Source organism: Callithrix jacchus, chromosome 2 (genome assembly GCF_049354715.1).
Source record: "Callithrix jacchus isolate 240 chromosome 2, calJac240_pri, whole genome shotgun sequence".
Classification (NCBI taxonomy): domain Eukaryota; kingdom Metazoa; phylum Chordata; class Mammalia; order Primates; family Cebidae; genus Callithrix; species Callithrix jacchus.
Genome location: NC_133503.1, coordinates 168,425,002 through 168,448,976, shown reverse-complemented (window position 1 = coordinate 168,448,976; position 23,975 = coordinate 168,425,002). Strand labels below are relative to the sequence as shown.

Sequence of the window (23,975 nt, the reverse complement as noted above, 5' to 3'; positions counted from 1 at the left end):
CAGCTAGTCTCACTCTCCCCTTCTAATGCACAAATTCTAGCTACATCTAATTCCTTCCTTGCCCTTTACTTATAAATATTAGAACTGCTGTGATTGCCTTCTTTCACTGATTTTCTTCCCCTGAACACTCATAAACACTGATATTACTTGGTCTTAGAGCTCTATCTCCAAAAGCAAAAACCATATTTAATTTTTTTCTTTGTATTAATAATTACATATTTCTTGAGACAGAGTTTCACTCTTGTCACCCAGGCTGGAGTGCAGTAGCGTGATCTCAGCTCACTGCAACCTCTGCTTCCTGGGTTCAAGTGATTCTCCTGCCTTAGCCTTTCGAGTAGCTGGGATTACAGGCGCCCACCACCATGCCTGGCTAATTTTTTGTATTTTTAGTAGAGATGGGGTTTCAACATGTTGGCAGGCTGGACTTGAACTCCTGACCTCAGGTGATCCACCTGCCTCGGCCTCTCAAAATGCTAGAATTACAGGCGTGAGTCACCACACCTGGAAAAATAGTTTGTATGTTTTGCTATGTTCCCCAGGCTAGTCTCAAACTCCTAAGCTCAAATGATCTCCCACCTCAGCCTGGAAAGTACTAAGATTACAGGTGTGAGTTACCACATCCAGCCATATAGAATAAATGTCAATAATTTATTCTAATTATTGACATTTAATAGGCTATTGTTAACATGATCATTAACTTAACAAAATAATTGAAAGTAACTAAATACATTAGTTTAGGAAGTTAGGGTTTAACATGATCTTAATATAAGGTCATATCTAATACAGCAGATAAATCGAATAATTAAATAGAAATTAGTGGTATTGTTTTTCCTTTTTGTACAATATTTTTTGGTTAATAGAAAAATACTATTACCAGAAAATAATGAGGTCTTGTAATTTCAATAACTAAATATTTAGTTTGTTCAATAATAATGAACAAAATAATGTCTTCTTTTGAGAATTGTTTGTACACATCTTTTGACCACTTTTTAATATACCTGTTTTCTGTTTATTCAATTGCTAAAGTTCTTTATAGATTCTGCACATTAGATCTTTGTTGAATGATAAGCTGTAAATATTTTCTATTATGTAGGTTGTCTGTTTATTCTATTGATTATTTCGCTGTTCAGAAGCTCTTTAATTATATCCTACTTGTCAATTTTTGTTTTTGTTACAACTGCTTTTGAGGACTTAGTCATAAATTCTTTCCCAAGGCCAGTGTCCAGAATGGTTATTTCCTAGGTTTCTTCTAGGATTCTTATGGGTTGAGGTCTTATAATTAAATGTTTTATCCATCTGTGTTAATTTTTGTTTATGGTGAAAGGTCCAGTTTCATTCTTCTGCATATAGCTAATCAACCCTCTCACAGCCTTTAGAGAGAGTCATTTCCCCGCCTTTTCCCAGAATTTTTGTCAACTTTGTCAAAGATCAGAAGGCTGTAGGTGTGCAGCTTTATTTCTGAATTCTCTATTCTTTTCTATTGGTTTGTATGTCCATTTTTGTACCAGTATCATGCTGTTTTGGTCACTGTAAACTTGCATAATTTGCAGGTAGGTAATGTGATGCCTCTGGCTTTGTTCTTCTAGCTTAGGATTGCTTTGGCTATTCGGACCCTTTTTTGGTTCCATATGAATTTTAGACCAGCTTTTTTCTAATTCTATTAAAAATGGCATTGGTAGTTTGATAGCAATAGTGTTGTGTCTATAGATTGCTTTGGGCAGTATAGTCATTTTAAGGATACTGAATTTTTTTATCTGTGAACATGGAATGTCTTCCTTTTTTTTTTTAATGTCAGCTGATTTCTTTAAGAAGTGTTTTATAGTTCTCCTTGCTGAGATCTTTCACCTCTTCAGTTAGGGGTGTGTGTGTGTGTGTGTGTGTGTGTGACTACTGTAAATGGGACAGCATTCTTGCTTTGGTTCTCAGCTTGAATTTACTGGTGCATAGAAATGCTACTAACGTTTTTACATTAATTTTGTATACTGAAACTTTAATAAAGTCATTTATCAGTTCTAGAAGGCTTGTAGAGGAGTCTTCAGGTTTTCCAGATATAGAATCATATTGTCAGGAAAAAGAGATAATCTGAATTCTTATTTTCCTATTTGGATGCCTTGTGTTTATTTCTCTGACCTAATAGCTCTGTCTAGGACTTCCAGTACTATGTTAAATAGGAGTGGTAAGAGTGAGCATCCTTGTCTTGTAACAGTTCTTAAGGTGAATGCTTCCAGCTTTTGCTCCTTCAGTAAAATGTTGGTTGTGGGGTTTATCATAAATGGCTCTTAATCAGTTACTGATTTGTGTATGTTGAACCAATCTTGCATCTCAGAAATTAGGCCTACTTGATTGTGGTGAATTAACAATCACCACAATTTGATGTGCTGCTGATTTTGGTTTGCTGTATTTTGTTGAAGATTTTTGCTTCTATGTTAATCAGGGATATTGGCCTGTAGTTTTCTTTTTTCCTTGAGTCTTTGCCAGGTTTTGGTATCAGGGTGATGCCACCTTCATAGAATAACTGGAGAGGAGTCTGTCCTCCTTGATTTTTTGAAAGAGTTTCAGTAGAACTCCTACCAGCTCTTCTTTTATGTCTGGCAGAATTTGGCTGTGAATCCATCTGGTCTGGGGCTTTTACTGGTTGGTGGGTTTTTTATTACTGATTCCATTTCAGGATGTCATATTGGTTTGTTCAGGGTTTCAAATTTCTTTCTGCTTCAATCTTGGGAGGTTGTATGTTTCCAGGAATTTATGCATGGCCTCTAGATTTTCTACCTTGTGCACACAAGTGTTCATAATAGTCTCTGAGGATCTTTTGTATTTCTGTGGGATTGGTTGTAATGTCACCTTTTTTGTTTTCTTATTGTGCTTATTTGGATCCTCTCTTTTTTTCTTTATTAATCTAGCTAGTGGTCTATCAATCTTGTTTATCCTTTCAAATAACCAACTTTGGTTTTCTTGATTCTTATAAAACTATCAGCCCCTTATAAAACTATCAGATCTCATGAGATAGAGTTCTTACTATATGTATGGATTTTTGGTTCTCGATTCTGTTCACTTCTGCTCTGATTTTAGTTCCTTTTTTTTTTGCTAGCTCTGGGGTTAATTTGTTCTTGTTTTTTTGTTCCTCTAGGTATGATGTTATATCACTAATTTGAGATCATTCTAAATTTTTGATGTAGGTCTTTAGTGCTATAAATTCTCCTCTTAATGTTGCTTTTGCTGCACCTCAGAGATTTTGGTATGTTATGTCTCCATTTTCATTTATTTCAAATAATTTTTTGATTTTTGCCTTAATTTCACTGTTTACCCAAAAGTCATTCAGGAGCAAGTTGTTTAATTTCCATGTAATTATATGGTTTACAGAGGTCTTCTTGGTATTGATTTCTATTTTTATGCCTCTATGGTCTGAGAGGATGGTTTAGTCTGTTCTCACACTGCTAATAAAGACATACCTAAGACTGGGTAATTTATAAAGGAAAAAGGTTTAATTAACTCACAGTTAAGCATGGCTGGGGAGGCCTCAAGAAACTTACAATCATGGAAGAAGGGAAAGCAAACATGTCCTTCACATGGTAGCAGGAAGGAGGAGAATGAGTGCCCAGCAAAGGGGAAAGCCCCTTATGAAACTACCAGATCTCATGAGAGAATCTTCTTACTATCACAAAAACAGGATGGGGCAAACCATATCCATGATTCAATTATCTCCACCAACATGTGGGGATTATGGGAACTACAATTCAAGATGGAAAAACAACCAGACCATATCATTCTGCCCAGGCCCCTTCCAAATCTCATTTCATCGCAATTCAAAACACAATCATGTCCTTCCAACAGTCCTGCAAAGTCTTAACTCATTCTAGCATTAACTCAGAAGTCCAGTCCAAACTCTCATCTGAGACAAGGCAAGTCCCTTCTGCCTTTAAGCCTTTGAAAACAAAAGCAGTCTACGGCCATACCACCCTGAAAGCGCCCAATCTCGTCTGAAAACAAAAGCAAGTTAGTTACTTCAATACAATGGAAGTACAGGCACTGGGTAAAAACAACCAGTCTGAATGGGAGAAATTGGCCAAAACCAAGGGGCTATCAGCCCTATGCAAGTCCAAAATCCAATACGGCAGTCATTAAACCTTAAAGTTCCAAAATGATCTCTTTTGACTCCATGTCTCACATCCAGGTCATGCTAATGCAAGAGGTAGGTTTCCACGGTCTTAGGCAACTCTGTCCCTGTGGCTTTGCAGGGTACAGCCCTCTGCCCCAGCGGCTTTCACAGCTGGCATTGAGTGTCTGTGGCTTTTCCAGGTGCATGGTACAAGCTGTCAGTGAAATCTACCACTCTGGGGTTTGGAGGACGGTGGCCCTCTTCTCACAGCTCCACCAGGCAGTGCCCCAGAGCGGAAGCCATGTGGATGCTCTAACCCCCCATTTCCTTTTCATACTGCCCTAGCAGAGGTTCTCCATGAGAGCTCTGCCCTCACAGCAAACTTCTGTCTGGTGTTTCCATACATCCTGTGAAATCTAAGAGGAAGTTCCCAAACCTCAATTTTTGACTTCTGTTCACCCACAAGCTCAACGCCACATGGAAGCTGCCAAGGCTTGGGGCTTGCACCCTCTGAAGCCACAGCCTGAGCTGTACTTTGGTCCCTTCTAGTCACAACTAGAGAGGATAGGATGCAGGGCACCAAGTCCTTAGGCTGCATACAACATGGTAGCCCTGGGTCTGGCCCAGGGAACCATTTTTTCCTCCTAGGCCTCTGGGCCTGTGATGGGAGGGGCTCCCATGAAAGTCTCTGACATGCCCTGGAGATATCTTGCCCATGGTCTTGGTGATTAACATTTGGCTCCTCATTACTCATGCAAATTTTTGCAGTGGGCTTTACTTTCTCCCCAGAAAATGGGTTTTTCTTTTCTATTGTACTGTCAGGCTGCAAATTTTCCAAACTTTTATGCTCTGCTTCCTCTGGAATGCTTTGCCACTCAGAAATTTCCTTCCACCAGATACCCTAAATAATCTCTCTCAAGTTCAAAGTTTCACAAATCTCTAGGGTAGGGGCAAAATGCCACCAGTCCCTTTGTTAAAACATAACAAGAGTCACCTTTGCTCCAATTCCCAACAAGTTCCTCATCTCCATCTGAGATTGCCTTAGCCTGGACCTTATTGTCCATATCACTATCAGGCTTTTGGTCAAAGTCATTCAACAAGTCTCTAGGAAGTTCCAAACTTTCCCACATCTTTCTGTCTTCTTCTGAGTTCTCCAAACTGTTCCAACCTCTGCCTGTTACCCAGTTCCAAAGTTGCTCCCACATTTTCATTTATCTTTACAGTAGTACCCCACTCTCTGTGGTACCAATTTACTATATTAGTCTCTTCTCACACTGCTAAATAAGACATACCTGAGACTGAATAGTTTATAAAGGAAAGAAGTATAATTAATTCACAGTTCAGCATGGGTGGGGAGGCCTTAGGAAACTTACAATCATGGCAGAAGGGGAAGCAAACATGTCCTTCTTCTTCACATGATGGCCAGAAGGAAAAGAATGAGTGCCACTGAAGGGGGAAACCCCTTATAATACCATCAGTTCTTGTGAGAACTAACTCACTATCATGAGAACAGGATGGGGCAAACTGTTCTCATGATTCAATTAGCTCCATTTGATCCCTTGCACAACACATGGGGGATCAACATGGGAACTACAATTCAAGATATTTGGGTGGGGACACAGCCAAACCACATCAGTCAGATTACAGGTTTTTTAAATTTATTGAGACTTGCTTAATGGCCAAGTATGTGGTCTATCTTGGAGTATATTCTGTGTGCAGATGAGAAGAATGTATATTCTGTGATTGATGGGTGGAACATTCTACAGATGTCTATTAGGTTCATCGGTTAAGTGTCTAACTTAATTCCAGATTTTGTTAGTTTTCTGCTTTGATGGAGGATATGTCTAACTTTGCCAGTGGGGTGTTGAAGTCCCCCACTATTACTTTATGGTTGCCTAAATAGTTTCACAGGTCTACAATACTTATTTTACTAATCTAGGTGCTCCAATGTTGAATGCTTATATATTTAGGACAGTTAAGTCTTCTTGTTGAATTGAACTCTTTATCAATATGTAAAGTCTTTGTCCTTTTTTCTGCTGTTGGCTTAAAGTCTGTTTTATCTGATATAAAAACAGCAACTCCTGCTCTTTTTTGTTTTCTATTTGCATGATAGATCAGAAAGGATATTTAAAATGTATTCTAAGGGTTCATTTCAGGGTAAAATGCTATGAACTAAATAATTCATTACTTCTAGTCAGAGATAGGATTAAATATATGTTGTACTTAGAGTGATTCTTGGAAAGACTCACAGGATAGAGTTATATACTATATATTGTTAGGGAAAAGGAAGAGAACGGAATATTTACATAACAAAACATGAAGAAAAAATGTATTCTAAACTTCAGATTTGTTTCATAAAAATCACATTAAATATGACAAGTTTTAAACATTCTTGAACCAGAAGCATTTTAAACAGGTTAAAAATGAATTATTCAATGATTACCTGGAGATGCTCTTAGCTTGTTCTATTAACCCAAGCTCTTCACTGGAAATTCCATCTTTAGTTATAACGTCACCAATAATGTCTGCAATATCAGTCAATCCAGTCATCTGGAGTGGATCTAGTGAAACACTTCATTTGCAAATGTAATTTAAGAAATAAAAATCAGTATCTACAACTTAATTACTAAGCAAGAATAAACGTAACATATGAACACAAAATGATAAACATATATCTACTGTTTCTTCTATTTCTGTAACTCTAGTATCTCTCAGTGAAAAAGACTAATCATCAAAAAGTAATGTCCTGGTAGACTTTCTTTAAAAAGCAAACATTTGGCCCAGAAGAAAACCTCTATAGATTTTGCCTGTTTATATTTAATGCACATTTACATAACAAAATGTAGTAAATACAGTCTATTGTACTCGAATTACTTATGCTAAAACCATACGGGATATAACAATCTTCAATTTCTTAAAAATATTCCATACCTAATGAAAACTTATATTCCTTTAAACCACAAAGATATGTATAATGTAAAAGTTCACACTCATAATGAACAACAAAATTTCCACTATCTACACCCAACTTTAAAGAAAATTGTGAATTAATTCTTAAGATATTTACCTCTCAAATAATTCATCATTGCTATTCATACCTAAATAAAAAAACATTATTAATAAAAATCTCAGGTCATTTTTTTTTACTTTCAATTATTAATCTAGTTTAGAAATTATATAACCAGAAATTAAAATACGTTTACACCTCCAAATTGGTTTATAGATATATATTTACAGCATATTTATCCTGCTCTTGAATATGCTATCTGGTAGTGAATTCTGTCTACATATTTTTTGAGACCATGTCTCACTGTCACCCACGCTAAGTGCAGGGACATGGTGACAGCACACTATAACCTCGACTCTCAGGCTCAAGTGAACCTCCTACCTTAACCTCCTGAATAGCTGGGATTACAGGTGTGTGCTGCAATGCTAGGCTAATTTTTGTATTTTTTGCAGAGATGGGGCCTCATTATATTGCCCAGGCTGGTCTTGAACTCCTGAGCTCAAGTGATCCACCTGTCTTGGCCACCCAAAGTGCTGGGATTACAGGCATGAACCATTGCACCCAGCTGGTATAAGATTATTACTTTTCTATCCTGAGTACTTTGTATAATATATGTCAGGAATTACAATCCTTCTTTGCTTAGTATATAGTTTACAGTACTGGAGTGCAATTTACTTTTAAAATGTACACAAACAAAAAACAAATATCTGGTGACCTAAAAGTAATATATTTTAGAAAATACCTTATTTAAATCCAGAAGCAATTTACCTGTAAGAATGTGACCCAAGGCCAGGCATGGTGGCTCAGGCCTGTAATCCCAGCACTTTGGGACACTGAGGCAGACAGATCGTGAGGTCAGGAGATCAAGACCATCCTGGCCAACATGAGGAAACCCCATCTCTACTAAAAATATAAAAATTATCTGGTCATGGTGGCGCATGCCTGTAATCCCAGCTACCCGGGAGGCTGAAAAAGGAGAATCAACTGAATCAGGGAGTCAGAGGTTTCAGTGAGCTGAGATTGCGCCACTGCACTTCAGCCTGGATGACAAGAACAAGACTCTGTCTCGAAAAAAAATGTGACCCAAAATATAATTTTTAAGTCTTGTCCAGTATTAATTATATGCCATCAAACAAAAACTTTATTCAATCTTCTATATGTTTAATTCTAAAAACAGAATATAGGAAAAAGTGTTCTGACATCTCAAAAAACATTCCTTAAGATTTTATTATATTGAGATAAACCAAATCTGTCCCTAAGACTTACACATTCACATGGTTTTAATATGAAATACTTGTTTTCTTGAAAACACATTGTTCTGTTTAATTTATTAATCTCCAAATCAAGGATTTTATTTTTGTTCTTAGAATCTGGGCATTTGTGCGTTCTTAACAACAACTAATTCAATTTAAGAGAGAAATACTTCGCATAAATCTAAGATTAGCATAATAGTAATAGCACTACCCCTTATAGCTTTTTGCTAGGTAGAAAAAGATACTAATCCTATGTACTTAGAAAAGAGTATGTCCATTAAAGAGACACTTTCTATCAGTATGTGAGTAACCCCTGCAGTCCTATTCACGAAAAAAGCTTGAAGGACTCTCTTCCAATACTGGTGGGGCTGCATATGGGAAAATATGTGAGGTTAGTAAAGATGGTGACCGCTTGGGTTAAAGGCTGAAGTGTTAGTCATCAAAGATCGGTAAGTAACAAGTTGCCCTTTCTCCTTTTAGTAATCTAGGATCACTAAGCCACAGTCACAGTACCAACAAACGTGGGCAAAGCCTGTCCAACCTGGGCAAGTTTAATACTTTTCAATTACTACTGCTAAAAGAGAACACCCTTTTGAAGAATTCCAGAACACTCTGATAACAAATGCAATTTAACTAAATAGCTTCATGTTTAAAGATAAACTGTCTTATATGATAGAATTTAGTGCCTTTGGTCCCTGACAAAGATCTACCTCAATTCAGTTATTGCTAAGAAAAGCCTCAGCTACTTATGATAATGGTCAAAGTACAGATTAATCAGATATAAAAGGTATGACTACTAAAATGAAACTGATTTGCTTCATCAAAGAGCATAAAAGCATTTTACCCAAATAAATACCTTTAAAAATGGTCACGTAGGGAAATTCTGTTCATACTTCATTTTCTAACCATTTTTAAAACTCATCCTTTGGGAGTGCCTTTATAAACAATTTATTAAACATAATTATCCAACTTTATTCCTTGATAACCACATAATTCCAGCCAGTGACAATGAGCCTAATCATTAGTCTACTTCATTTACCAGAAGTGCCTTCAAATAACTTACAGCTGTTAGCAAAAATTAAATCCATCCTCAGTAAATAAATCAATTGCCACTATTGAGAATACTCAGAAGAGGCTGGGTGTGGTTGCTCACTACACCTGTAATCCCAGTACTTTAGGAGGCTGAGGTGGGTGGATCTCCTGAGGTCAGGAGTTTAAGACCACCTGGCCAACATGGCAAAACTCTGCCTTACTAAACATACAAAAATTAGCCCGGTGTAGTGGTGCCTGCCTATGGTCCCAACTACTTGGGAGGCTGAGGCAAGAGAATTGCTTGAACCTGGGAGGCATCAGTTGCAGTGAGCCAAGATCACACCACTGCGCTCCAGCCTGGTCAACAGAGCAAGACTCCATCTCAAAAAAAAAAAAAAAAAAAAAAAAAAGAAGAAGAAGAATGTCCTAAGAAATAGAAGTTAACTGCAAAAAAGAAAATCTAACCTATTTTTGAACTTAAAGAAAAGGTAGGTACACTGGCTCATGCCTATAATCCTAACACTTTGGAAGGTTGAAGTGAAAGGATCACAATCAGCCTAGGAGTTCACAGTCTGCCTGAGAAACATAGTGAGACCTTGCCTCTACAAAAAAATTTAAAAATTAGCTGGGTATGGTGGCACATGCCTAAAATTTCAGCTACTTGGGAGGCTGAGGTGGGAGGACTGCTTGAATCTGGGAGGTCAAGGGTACAGGGAGCCATGAACATGCCACTGCACTCCAGCCTGGATGACTGAGCGCAACCCTCTCTCCACCCCAAAAAAAATAGAGAATGATAATACATCAGATTTGGTTTGGATTTGTGTTCCCACCCAAATCTCATGTTGAACTGTAATCCCAGTATTAGAGATAGGGCCAGGGTGGTGTCTGGATCACGGGGGTGAGTTTTTCATGAATGGTTTAGCACCATCCCTCTTAGTACTGTCCTCAAGTAAGACAGCGAGTGAGTTCCTGTGAGATCTGGTTGTCTGAAAGCGTGTAGCACCTCCTTGCTTGGTTTCTTCCTCCTACTCTTGCTTTGTGACATATCTGCTCCCCACTTGCCTTCTGCCATAATTGTAAGTTTCCTGAGGCCTTCCCAGAAACTCAGCAGATAATAGGCACCATGTTTCCTGTATAATCTGCCAAACCGTGAGACAATTAAACCTCTTTTCTTTATAAATTACCCAGTCTCAGGTATTTCTTTATAGCAATACAAGAACAGACTAATACATCTTTCCAAGATGCCATTTTTGGAGGAAACATCCCTTAGGGCATTTAAATTCTATACTATGTTATATACATCATTTCTTTCTAAATATATAATCACACACTGAATACTAGAGGAAAACATTTTAATGTATCCTTCTTTATATGTGATATGCCATTTATTGACATTTCTCCTTTTCTTCTGTTGCATCCTAAGTTAAGAACCTCATACAAGTAAGCACAGTGGCTCACACCTGTAATCCCAGCTACTTGGGAGGCTGAGATGGGAGAACCACATGAGGCCAGGACTTTAAGACCAGCTGAGCAACTGAGCAAGTCTCTGTCTCTAAAAACATACAACTAAATTAGCCAGTTGCAGTGGCATGTGCTTGAAATCCCAGATACATGGGAGGCTGAGGCAGGAAAAGTGCTTCAGTCCAAGAGTTTGAGGCTGTAGGGAGCTATGGTCACAACACTACATACAGCCTGAGCAACAGAGTGAGACCCCATCTCTAAAACAACAACAACAACTGAAAAAAAAAAAAAAAAAAAAAACCAGCAGCAGCAGCTAGTACAATCCTGAGTGAATCATCTCCTTAACCTGGTCCTTCCAATTTCTGTTTTCCCACCATTTTCTTTTCCTTGGCCTTTAAAACATTAAAGAATTTGTATTTATCCCTATCTTGAAATAATCTTTGACTTCATTTCCTTTATCTTGTTTTCCTACTTCCTTTTATTGTCAGAATTCTTTATCAGGTAGTCTATAGTATAGCTTCTTGAGCTCGTCTTTGTCCTGCCTTCTCTATTCGATATTATACTGAAAGTCCTTAAAACTCAGTCTTTATTCTTTACTTTCTGATGGTTTGTGAAACTGCTAGCCACTCACTTTTTCTTGAAAATCTCTTTACCAGCCTGCTCACCCATTTCACTACTGGGGAGGCTCCCTTTCCTCTCAAATGAATGACATTTCACAGATTGGTCCTTGCCATTTTCCCTTGTTCTTGTAGAGGGCAGATGCACTCTTGTAGTCTTGACTAGATAATTAGGTGAGAGGCTCTTTCATCTGTTTTTCAAGCCTAAAACCCTCATCCAAGCTCCACTTCATCATCTAAAACTGCATCCTAAACACGACCACTCATCTATCCTAGCATCACCTTACACTGTTACATTTGGTCTCAAAATGCTCTAAGCAAGTTTGTCCAACTCATGACCCACAGACCACATGCAGCCCAGGACGGCTTTGAATGCAGCCCAACACAAATTTGTAAACTTTCTTAAAACTTTATGAGATTTACGCACAGATTTTTTTTTTTTTTTTTTTTTTTTTTTTTAGTTCATCAGCTATTGTTAGTGTATTTTATGTGTGGCTCAAGACAATTCTTCTTATTCCACTGTGGCTCAGGGAAGCCAAAAGATTGGAGTCTAGAATTTGACATCAGACTTAGTTATATCTTTGCCCTAGACTCTGGCAACACTAAACAACCATTTTCCCCCTTCTCCTCCTCTTTTACCCACCTAGTCACTGACTACCATCACTTACTAATTCAAAATGCCTTGTTTCTTCTTTTTCTTTCCCACAAGACTAGCGAGGCCCTCATTATTTCCCAGGTCAGATTTTAGTAGCCTCCTCAGTGATCTATGCCTCCATTCTATTTTTCCTCAAAACCTCCTCATTTTACTTCTCTGCTCAATGATTCCCAAGGATAAAATGAAGTGTAAACTTCTCAGATATAAATGGAACCCTCTACAACCTAGCCCTGAGTCCTGCTTAGCCTCATTTGTCAATCCTCCCCCAGAGAAGGGGAGAGGAAAACTATCAGTGACCAAGAAAATAAAACAGATTCTCAGATGCTTTATATATGATACTCAATCTTCACAACTCTGTGAAGTGGAAATTATTATGCCCATATGTTGATGACTAAAACACACATGGCATCTACAAAGAACTAAGAAAATATCTACAAGATTTAAAGTCAGCTTCTTAATAGCTTTTCTTTTATTTAAGTAACAGTAATGCCATTTAAAATAGCATTTTTATTGTTTATATTACTCTAATAATGGTAATAAAACAAATACTAAACACTCAATAAAATCATTTTAATTTACCATCAATATCTGAGAGTAAAACTAAAAAAAAAAAATATTTCCAAGACACTATCAATGATTGAACTGATATATTTACTATGTCCTATAATTCATATGACAAAAAGTATTCATTAGGACTAAAGAATAGCAGTTTTAATTGCTACCTCCAAATGAAATGAAACAAAAAGTGGCACTAAATCCTTCTAAATCTCAATTTCCTCAACTGTCAAATGGGGATAATAATAGTGTCTACACTTCGTAGGTCAGGCTTAAACCAGAGTCTATGCATATAAAACAGTGTTTGGCACATTGTGGAGGCTCAATAAATGATAGCTACTATTTTGTTTTCAAATTAAAATTCAAAGTTCTTATAGTTGGAGGAATTTTAATTTCTCAATTTTTGTAAAAATCAACTATTGTAGTAATTCCAGTTGCTATATATTTCATATTAATAAGTTACACCAAGAAATGATACATGATTGCAGTATGTCTTATGAAGGTGACAAGATATCATAGTTCTTCATGTGAATAGCAAAAGTTTTAACTTTTCTTCCCCTAAAATAAATATTATAAAATGACTTCACAAACCTTTCATAACTGTATTCCCAGTAAATCATATTCAGTAACATTATAATGGAAAAATAAGACTATGTGTAAATGAAAAAGTAAAGAACAATACCAGGAGAAGTAGTATTCTGGTCACTGGAAAGGCTGACAGCTGAATCAGCAGTAGAAAACACATGGGTTTTTTGACCAGAATGATTTTCTGTTATTGAAAATTCAGGTTCTGAAGTCTCCTTTTTGTCACTTTGATCTTCTTCATCCATATGGGTCAAAAAATGCACGAATCAGATTACATATAACAATTAAAAGAAAATAGTAGAGAAAAAAAAAGATCACATGGAAAAGACAACAATTGCCAATATTTCCAATGGGTAACACAGATATTAGAAGTTTGCCACATATTATACTAATAGCTTTCTACTGTAAAATGAATTAATTTGATTAAAAATTTAAAGTTCTTCTGCCATAAAGAAACAATAAAATTTATTATCAACTCCATTAAACATGGCAGACTGAGCTAAAGTGGATAGGACCTTCCATAAAAACAAAGAAATACTAAATTACAAAAAAAATAAAAATGTTTAATACACAACCAGTCCTTCTAAACAGAGAAATTACCTGGTGCCAGAAAAGAAAAAGGAACTCAAAGCGGAAGCAGTAAGTAGGCAACGAGGCTGGGATATTTTACTGAGGAATAGGAGATGTGGTGCAATGAAGGAAAAACTGAACTACCTTCTTAGAGTACTGAAGGACAGCTTTGTCCATAAAACAGGGATAAGAAAATCTCTCCCCTAATGAAATAGCAAATAAGTTTCCTATCTGCATGGACAGCAGCTAAGAGAAAAATAAAAGTCAACTTTGAGAAATCAAAGTCCCCTGGCTTGCCACGAGCATGAACAAAGTCTGAATTTCTACCATCAAGGTAGTACAGCAACCCCAAGTGAAGAAATGTATACTAAAATTTGTTCCAATTTTTTTCTACTTCAATGATAGCAAAAAGTAAATGCAAAACTACTCCAAAGACAAACATATATAATCTAGTGGAAATTCCACTAACAATAATCCTATAATAAAAAATTACACATCACACAATGGAACAACCAACTATGAAAGAGAGTCAGTATGCATATTCAACAATTGATAATGTGCACATATGAAATATATCAGAAAGGGTTAGTTATAAAACATGACTAAAACTATTAAAAAGATAAAACAAAGGAATAGCAATAAAAGAACAGGACAGGACATTAAAAGAGCAGATATATGTGAAAAAGAAATAAATACAACTTCTAGATATTAAATGTAGCCACCAAAATTAAAATCATAATGAATAGCTGAAACAGCAAAGACATGACAAAAAAGAGAATTAGTAAACTAGAAGACAGATCTGAGGAAATCATCCTGAGTGCACCACTGAGAGAGGGAGAGGTTAAAAAGAGACAAGGAACAGAGAAGGTCCAACATACTCTAATAGGTATTTTAGAAGACAGAAAAGAAACAATGAGGAGGAAGCAGTACTTCAAAAGATTATGGGTTGAAAAGTCCCCAAAGTTAAATCTTAAAACTAAAGAATCATTTCTACTCCAATAGAAGGTAAATAAAAAGAAATACACACATAGAATCACTGTATGAAAAAAGCAAAATTAGGCAATCAGAGATAAAAGAACAGGATTCAGACTATAACTCATAGGAATTGTAAACTCAGCAATTAGAGATATCAGAAAATAATGGAATAATATATTTTAATGCTAAAATAATAATCATCCTAGAAGTCTGCATTCAGCTATAAGATATTGCTCAGGAATTAGAGTAAAATTAAAGCTATTTTCAAAAACTGAGAGAAGTTACCACTCACAGACTCTAAAGGAAAGAACTAATAAAGAAAGGAAGGAATAATGAAACCAAATCCTTAAAGAAGTGGATTCAAGAAGCAACTGTTGGCAACAGTTGGCAACAGCAAGAAGAGAAAATAGCAGAGTACATCTCAGGCAATAAGAGGTGTCATGAAAGTTGTCTTGGCTTTATACATTTGTTGCCTACATATTTATATTTTAAAATGTAATTCGAAATTCAAAATTTTAAAATGAATTAATTGCGGGCAAAGAAAATGACAAACATCGAGAAATCCTAACTAAGCACTGACTAATAAAAATAAAAGACAAGGGAAACTAAATGCAAAGGTTAAAAACAGAGTAGATCTAAAATACTAGAAAACAGTTATCAGAGAAGATGGAGGAAACAAATCAGTGCTAAAAGGTCTAAAGTCCTTATATTGTTTGGTAGGTAGATATATTCACCTTAATTTAAAAAGAAAAAAAAAATTCTTAAGAGACAGTGTCTCACTATGTTTCCCAGGCTGTAGTGCAGTGGCTATTCACAGGTATAATAATATCATACTACAACCTTGAATTCTGGGCTGAAGTGATCCTCCCACCTCAGCTTCCCAAGTAGCTGGGAATACAGGTATGCACCACCATGCCCAATTTCACCTTAAATTTTAGCTCAACTATGAATGTTAAAAATTCAAATAAATACGGAACATATATAAAAACCGACCATATATCCTCAGCCACAAGGGATATTATAACAAATATCTAAGAAATGATACCATCATACACAGCAGCTAATCAAAATACAATGAAAATGGAAATCAATCATAAAAACATAGTCCAAACTCAATATTTAGAACCTAAAAACTCCTTTTACAAGCTAAAGAAGTAAAAAGTTTACAAACTACGAACTACAAACTATGCAGACCTGCACAACACCAAATGATGATGAATGAGTATCAACACTCTTGTTTAGGTTCATGTAGGAACCTGGTTCAGCCTCAATTGCATATATTGGAAAATAAGAAAAAATAAAGTTAGGAAAAAACCAAAAAATCCCCCAAAATAGAAGAAGAAATAAAGATTAATAAAAAAGAAAACTGAGAAACAATAAAGAGAATTAACAAAGACTGGTTTTTGAAAAGTCTTAAACTGACAGGACTGAATGAGAAAAAGAATGCAGGTATAAACTACTATAGACACAGTAGAAAGTAAAAACAACGACTCTAATTTCATTGTTTCAATAAGAAATGAAAAAACTTAATACCTTACCACTGCCTGGCCATTTTACCAAAACCTTAAATTCTAGCTCAGCTGATGATCACAGACAAACAGCAACCTCAGCACAAAGCTCTGTGCAATCCTCAGCACAATGAGGCCAATGGTTTGGAATCCACAAAACCTGTGCTCCAGGCCACACTTGCCCCATCCTGGCATAAAATCCAGAGGATGTTATTGCCTTCTCAACAACAACAACAAAAAACAAACAAACAAACAAACAAAAAAAGGCCTTGAGGTGGGAGCTAATCACATTACAAAAAAATAATCCTAATCTAAAAACTGTGAGGACTTAAGATCACATATGAAAACTATTCCTACTTCTAGCACTCCACAAAGCAATGCCTATTTTTTCAGGTCAACCAAAGCAAGACTTCAGACAGCTTCTGTCAGCCCCCACAAACCTTCGTCAGAAATGCTAATGGTTTTTGAAGCTAATGTTTTTTTGAATTCAGGGCCAGAAGAGAATTCAGTGTGATCCATTGGTCCAATCTGTAGGAAAAAAAAACACACAACAAAACAATGGTAATACTTTGATAACTTCAAAATATCAAACAATTTTATGTAAGTTTTAAACATTTGCACTAATGCAAAAGTTAAAGAAATGGGATTAAATACAATATAAGTTAAAGGGTAGGGATCAATAAAGCAGAGGAAATTTTTACTTAACTGTAGCTTAACTGAGTTATAACCTTTAAGAACCTCAGGAAAAATGTATTATAAAATTTCAGAATGAAGAAGAACCTCTCGCTCTGTCACCTAGGCTGGAATGCTGTGGTGTGATCTCGGCTCACTGCAACCTCCGCCTCTTGGGTTTAAGTGATTCTCCTGTCTCAGCCACCCAAGTAGCTGGGACTACAGGGGCGTGCCACCATGCCCAGCTAATTTCTTGTATTTTTAGTAGAGACATGGTTTCACTGTGTTAGCCAAGATGGTCTCCATCTCCTGACCTCGTGATTCGCCTGCCTCGGCCTCCCAAAGTGTTGGGATTACTTTGGGAGGCGTGAGCCACTGCACAAGCCATGAAGAACCTGAATTACCATCTGGACAAACTCATATTAAAGATGAGAGAACAAAGCTCAGCGAGATTCAATGACTTTTTTAGTGGCATAACATAGTCAAACCAGTTCTTGAAGACTGCTTACTACTCAGTGTCTGCCCAGGGTATCCCTGGGCCTCTTCCAGGACTACAAGCTGTTTTCTTAACTTAGGCAAGTGAAGATGTTTGTATTTATGCGTACATTATAATAATATAAGAGTATTTTTTAAAGATATACCAAACTTGTTGGGCCCAGTGGCTCACACCTATAATCCCAGCACTTTGGGATGGTGAAGGAAGCAGATCACTTGAGGTCAGGAGTTTGAGACCAGCCTGGCCAACATGGCAAAACCCTGTTCTCTATTAAAAATACAAAAATTAGCCAGGCATGGTGGCAGGTATCTGTAATCCCAGCTACTCGGGAGGCTAAGGCAGGAGAATTGCTTCAACCCAGGAGGCAGGGGTTGCAGTGAGCTGAGATCACACCACTGCACTCCATCTTGGATGAGAGACTAAGATTCCATCTCAAAAATGGAATATATAAATAAATAAGTAAATATATAAACTGTATATATTATACACACACACACCACAATTAATGTTATTTCCTTCAAAGTAGTAATTTTAGAAGACTAAATACCCTCTTTTTCCCTGGGGGATATGTTGCAAGACACCCAGTGAATACCTGATGTGATGGGTAGTACCGAACCTTATATATAGCTATCCCTCAGTATCCACAGGGTATTGGCTCCAGGACCACCACAGATAGCAAAATCCATAGACACTCAAGTCCCTTATATAAAATGGTGCAGTATTTATATATAACCCATATACATTCTCCCGTATACTTCAAATAATCTCTAGATTATAATATCTAATACAATGTAAATATTAAATATTAACAGTTGTTATGACATATTGTTTAGGAGTTATGACATATTGTTTAGGAATAATGACAAGAAAAAAAAATCTGTACATGTTCAGTACAGATACAACCATCCCTTTTTGTTTTCTTAAAATATTTTCAATCCACACTTGGTTTAACTGTCAGATGCAGAACCTATGGATAAAGAGGGCTGACTATACTGTTTTTCTGCTATGCATATATACCTATGATAAAGCTTAATTTATCAATTAGGCACAATAAGAGATTAACAATAGCTAAGACTAAAATGGAATAATTATAACAATATACTGTAATCAAAGTTATGTGAATGTGGTTTCTGTCTCTTAAAAATATCTTCTTATATTAAACAGAGGGTAACAGAAACCTCAGAAAATAAAACTGCAAATAAGAGGGGACTACTTTGGGACTTCGAGCAAATACTTCTGAAACCCTTCCTTCGAAATTGTCTCCCAACCTTGTACCACAATTATAAATAACTGTTCTAGTGGTGAATCTTTAGTATATAAGTGTAATGTTATTACTGCCAGAGTCAAAACAAAGACAGCAAAGACAACCATTAAGCAAATATTTATTAAATGCCTGCCATGTGTAGCAAAAGACATTGTGTAGCAAATGACATGTGTACATGTCACGTGTAGCTACAAAAGACATGTATAGCAAAAGACATTGTCCCTACCTTCAAATCTTAAAAGGCTTGAGAGAGAAGCCCTATCAAAATTTTTGGGAGCCTTTTAAAAATGCCAAGCCACCTCCACCTCCCCAAGATTCAGTAGGGATAGAATGTATACTTTTAAAAAGCATCTGAGTGATCTGGACATGCAAAAGCAGTCCAAACACTTAATTGTGGGTAACCCTCCCATCTAGGCACCGAGGAAGGAGAGCTAAGCAGATTCCCAGCACAATTAGTGCCTGAAGAATATTTTAGTTTATAGTGTTACTACTCAGTTATTTCCTTTTTTTTTGAGACGGAGTTTCGCTCTTGTTACCCAGGCCGGAGTGCAATGGCGCGATCTCGGCTCATTGCAACCTCCGCCTCCTGGGTTCACGCAATTCTCCCGAGTAGCTGGGATTACAGGCACGGGCCACCATGCCCAGCTAATTTTTAGTAGAGACAGGGTTTCACCATGTTGACCAGGATGGTCTCGATCTCTTGTCCTCGGGATCCACCCGCCTCAGCCTCCCAAAGTGCTGGGATTACCGGCAAGAGTCACCACTCCTGGCCAGTTATTTCCTTTTATATAATCCTTTATATATAATCATATATTAGTTTGTAGAATTAGTGCCTGAAGAATATCTTACCATTCAGTTATTTCCCTATATATAATTATATCTTAGCTCATAGTTGGAGGAATGCCTAGAGCAGACACGGTAGAGAGTGTGAATTAAGGAATAAGCAGCTTACAGTCGGAGGAATATCTAGAGCAGAAATGGTGCACAGTATGATTTCAGGGAAAAACAGTTATACCAGGACAAGAATCCATGGCCCAGGTGGCAGTGTTCAGTATCGTAAAGATACCCACTGTATGGCAGGCTTGGAGCAAGAGCCACTCCTCCTGATAAAGGAGTTGTAGTACCTTGCATCCAGTTATTGTGGAAGGCTGCCCTCAGACCGGCAATCCCGCAAGCGTCCGAGGGCTTAAAACCCCTCCGGTATAATCACACCTTGGTGACTGTGAACTTTATCAGCTCTTGCTACTGTGCTGGCTCAAAAGCATCCTCCTATAGAAATCATTGGAAGCTGCCAGCAGGTGGCGGTAGACCCCGTCAGCTCTGTCACTGCTGTGTGACTCAAAGCATCCTCCTATAGATTCTTAGAAGTAGCGTGCCCATAGATATATTGCACACTGCACCCTCTTCACTGTGCAAGGCCCACCTCCTCGCCTTGGTGACCTAATGGGGGTGGACCCCTCACTGTGCACAGCCCACCTCCTTGTCTTGGTGACCTAATGGAGATGGACCCCTTGCTGTGCACTGCCCACCTCCTAGCCTAGGTGACCTAATAGGGGTGGACCCCTTGTTTATTGCTCACGACCCTATCACTATCCTTAAAGACCTCACTCACTACCCTGCCTCCTAACCTATACCCAATAAATACAGCTGCTTCTGGACATTTGGGGCCTCAGCCTGTCTTCACTTACAGATGGTGCGGCCCCCCTGAGCCCAGCTGCGCTTTCTTTGTCCTTCTGTGTCCTGTCTCTATTTCTCGGATCCTGCGCCTCAGCACAGCGATAGGGGACACCCCATGACCCTGTAGGGCTCTGGCCCTACACTTAATGGACTCAGATATGTAGAAATTCCCTCCTGCAACTCCTGCTTTGGCTGGCTTTCTCCTGAGTCTCTTACAACTTCAGACTGTTCTCAAGTCTTATTCAATCCCCATCCTTCCAAGGAAATGTTTTCATAAGATTCTTTACCCTCTTCTTTTCTCCTCTATGTGCTCTCCCTGAGGAGTGCCTATGCTATCATAATTTGAACTTCCTCCTAACTGATTACTCCAAAATCTGTACCTTAAAGCCCAGTTGTAGCTCCTCAGCTACTTCTGAGGAATTGCCTACTTATCTCAAAGCATCTTAAATGTATCATGTCCCTGATAGAAATCATTGTGCCTGACTCCCCAAATCCGCGTGCTCGCACACACAATTCTTCCTTAGTATGGAAAATGGCTCTACCATTCACTCAGGCTGGAATCTGGACAACACTGTGAATTGTTGTCTTCTTCACCTTCCCACAGCTTATCAATCTCTAAGTCCTGTTAATGCCTTCCCTCCATTCTTACTGCCCAAATTCAGGCATATTGTTATTTCCTGCCTTGGATATTTAGTGTATCTCAAGTACTTATCAGTGGTTCTGGTATGGAGCTAGAAGCATTAAGAATCATTTGTGAAGCTTGTTAATAACAGATTCCTGGGCTCCACCCAGACCTACTTAAAATCAGAATTTCAGGGAAATGGGGCCCAGGAATCCACATTCGTAACAAGTTTCCTAGTTAATACTGATGGGCAGCCAGAATTGGAACCATTGTGACCCGTGGTTTCCTTGTTCCCAGACTTATCCTTTCCAGTCTACCCTCCATACTATTGTCTGCATATCTGATCATCTCCTTTCACTGTTTAAAATTCTTCATTAGTTTCCTACTGCCTGCTTATAGGATAAAATCCCAATTACTTGACATGGTAAACAATGCTTTCTGTTCCTCCTTATCTCCCCTCTCCTACCTCTACTGCCAGGTATCTTGAAGTCCAGTCCTCACTAACTTCTATCGCTAAGTAATGCTCATATAGCTCTCCAAACACTCTATGCCATTTGGCACCTTTCTCCTTTACTCACAATATTTTGTCAGCCCTTCCATAATTAACTGATGAATATCAATTCATTACCAGCTCAAGAGTCACCTCTACAAAGCCTTCACCGTTACCACAGCTTACTTACCCCGTCCAGTCACAACAGGCCAGATATATCTATGTATCCTCATTACACCCAGTACATATGTATTTATTGGTTTATACATCTACCTTCTTTTATTAGATTTTACAGTCCTTGAGAGTAGGTACTATGCCTTATTTATCTTTCTATTTCCAGAACTTAGCATAGGGCCTAATATGCAGTAGATGCTCCATAAATGTTTGTTGATAAATTAATGATTTATAAACTCTTGTGAGAGTGAGCAAGCCAGGATCAAGACTAGATTTGGGCATAAATCGAGTATCTAACTGTAGATAATGATTACTAAACTAGCTCAGATGGCAATTTCAAAAGAGGTTCTTTGAAGTAAGGAGTTCCAGCAACTGCTTTGATGCTGAACATTTATTTGGATGTGACAGATCTAAAGATCTAAGTCTGGGTTAACAAAACAGAAAGCAGGTCAGGTAGGGTGGCTCACACCTGTAATCCCAGCACTTTGGGAAGCTGAGGTGGGAGGATCACTTGGGCCCAGGAGTTGGAGACTGGCCTGGGCAACATGGTAAAACCCTATCTCCACTAAAAAACAAAAAACAAACAAAAAAAAAAGGGGAAACAAACCAAACAAGCATGATAATATCATTACTTAGTATTAGTATTTTTACTTAGTAGTAGTCCTCATATCCTTTCAGTACAGTTTCACATATGCTTAATCTTAATTTTTAAGTATGTGTTAAATGTTTGGATTGAAGACATACTATAAACCTAAAAATAACATTTTTTAAAATGTTAACATGCTAGCAACCTAGAATATCTGTAAGGTAAGTCAATAATGAAATTCTTATCCTGTAAACTATTTTGCATTTCCCAATATTAGACTTTAAGACATTTAACTTTTTTTTAAGAGGCAGGGTCTCGCTCTGACACCCAGACTACAGTGCAGTGGCACAATGATAGCTTACTGCAGCCTTGAACTCCTAGGCTCAAGTGATCCTTCCACCTCAGCCTCCTGAGTAGCTAGGACTACAGGTATACATCACCCTGCCTGACTTAACTATTTTTGTGGAAGTAAGGTCTCACTATGTTGCCTGGGCTGATCTCAAATTCCCGGCCTCAAGCACCCAACCATGGTCTCATTTAACCTATTAAAGAACATAATATTTGTTCTTTAATCCTCATGAAATAAATTGTTCTTCCTTTTAAAAAAGGACAAAATGTGCAAAATAATTAATTTTTGAGACTTCCTATTTTAACTACCATTATATATAAACATTTATTTTTTTATGACTATCTTTTTTTTTTTGAGATGGAGTCTCACTCTGTTGCCAGGCCGGTGTGTAGTGGCACCATCTCGGCTCACTGCAACCTCCACCTCCTGGGTTCAAGCGACTCTCCTGCCTCAGCCTCCAGAGTAGCTGGGACTACAGGAATACATCACCACACCCAGCTAATCTTTGTATTCTTAGTAGAGATGGGGTTTCGCTATGTTGGCCAGGATAGTCTCAATCTCCTGACCTTGTGATCTGCCCCCCTCGGCCTCCCAAACTGCTGTGATTACAGGCGTGAATGACTATCTTTTAAAGATACAGAAAACTAGGCTGGTGTGGTGGCTCATATCTATAATCCCAGCATGTTGGGAGGTCAAGGAAAAGACTGCTTGAGGCCAAGAGTTAGAGATTAGTTTGGGCAACATAGCAAGAACTTGTCTCCACAAAAAATTTAAAAAATTTAGCTGGGTGTGGTGGCACACACCTATAGTCCCAGATACTCAGAAAGCTGAAATGGGAGGATTGCTTAAACCTGGGACGTCAAGGCTGCAATGAGCCATGATCGCGTCACTGCACTCCAGCCTGAATAACAGAGCAAGACTATGACTCAAGAATAAAAAGAAAAAAAGATATGAAAACTTTCTAAGGAACTCATTACTAACTTACATAAATATTTAAAACTGACAAAAAACTCCAAATATAAGGGTAGTAATATTTGTAAAATTATAAAAATCTTTCAGAGGAAAACGATAATTACAAGTGGGGTTCCTTTAAAATCACATTCTAGTTCTGTAATTCACATTTTTTTTTTATTGGTAGGAAGCATAGGTTTACTTCCTTTTTGTGTGTGTGGGACCCTAGAAAAAGCTTTATTTAGAGCAGAAGATCAGCTGAATAGTCGTATATCTACAGAAGAAAGTAAATTTATACTTTAAAACGTCCCAATAAACAAAACTTTAAGCTCAGATGGCTTCACTGAATTCTACCAAACATTTAAGGAAGAAATAGTACC

At 37.6% G+C, this 23,975-nt stretch overlaps 1 protein-coding gene across 50 annotated transcripts in view; it reads right to left on the bottom strand.

Moving 5' to 3' along the window:
- Positions 1-23,975, bottom strand: part of CPLANE1 (ciliogenesis and planar polarity effector complex subunit 1) — a 169,407-nt gene that overhangs the window by 30,193 nt on the left and 115,239 nt on the right. For 31 of the 50 annotated variants that reach the window (XR_013532334.1, XR_013532335.1, XM_078365594.1 and 28 more), the window contains 4 exons: positions 16,755-16,842; positions 13,359-13,496; positions 7,164-7,194; positions 6,540-6,668 (listed from right to left, as the gene is read on the bottom strand). Coding sequence is in view for 48 of the 50 variants with exons in the window: in XM_078365594.1 (XP_078221720.1) it covers positions 6,540-6,668; positions 7,164-7,194; positions 13,359-13,496; positions 16,755-16,842 (386 nt within the window). In the remaining 2 variants the exon portion in view is untranslated. The remainder of the gene's footprint in view (positions 1-6,539; positions 6,669-7,163; positions 7,195-13,358; positions 13,497-16,754; positions 16,843-23,975) is intronic. The other 19 variants (XM_035291658.3, XM_078365571.1, XM_078365562.1 and 16 more) reach the window with 2 other exon arrangements.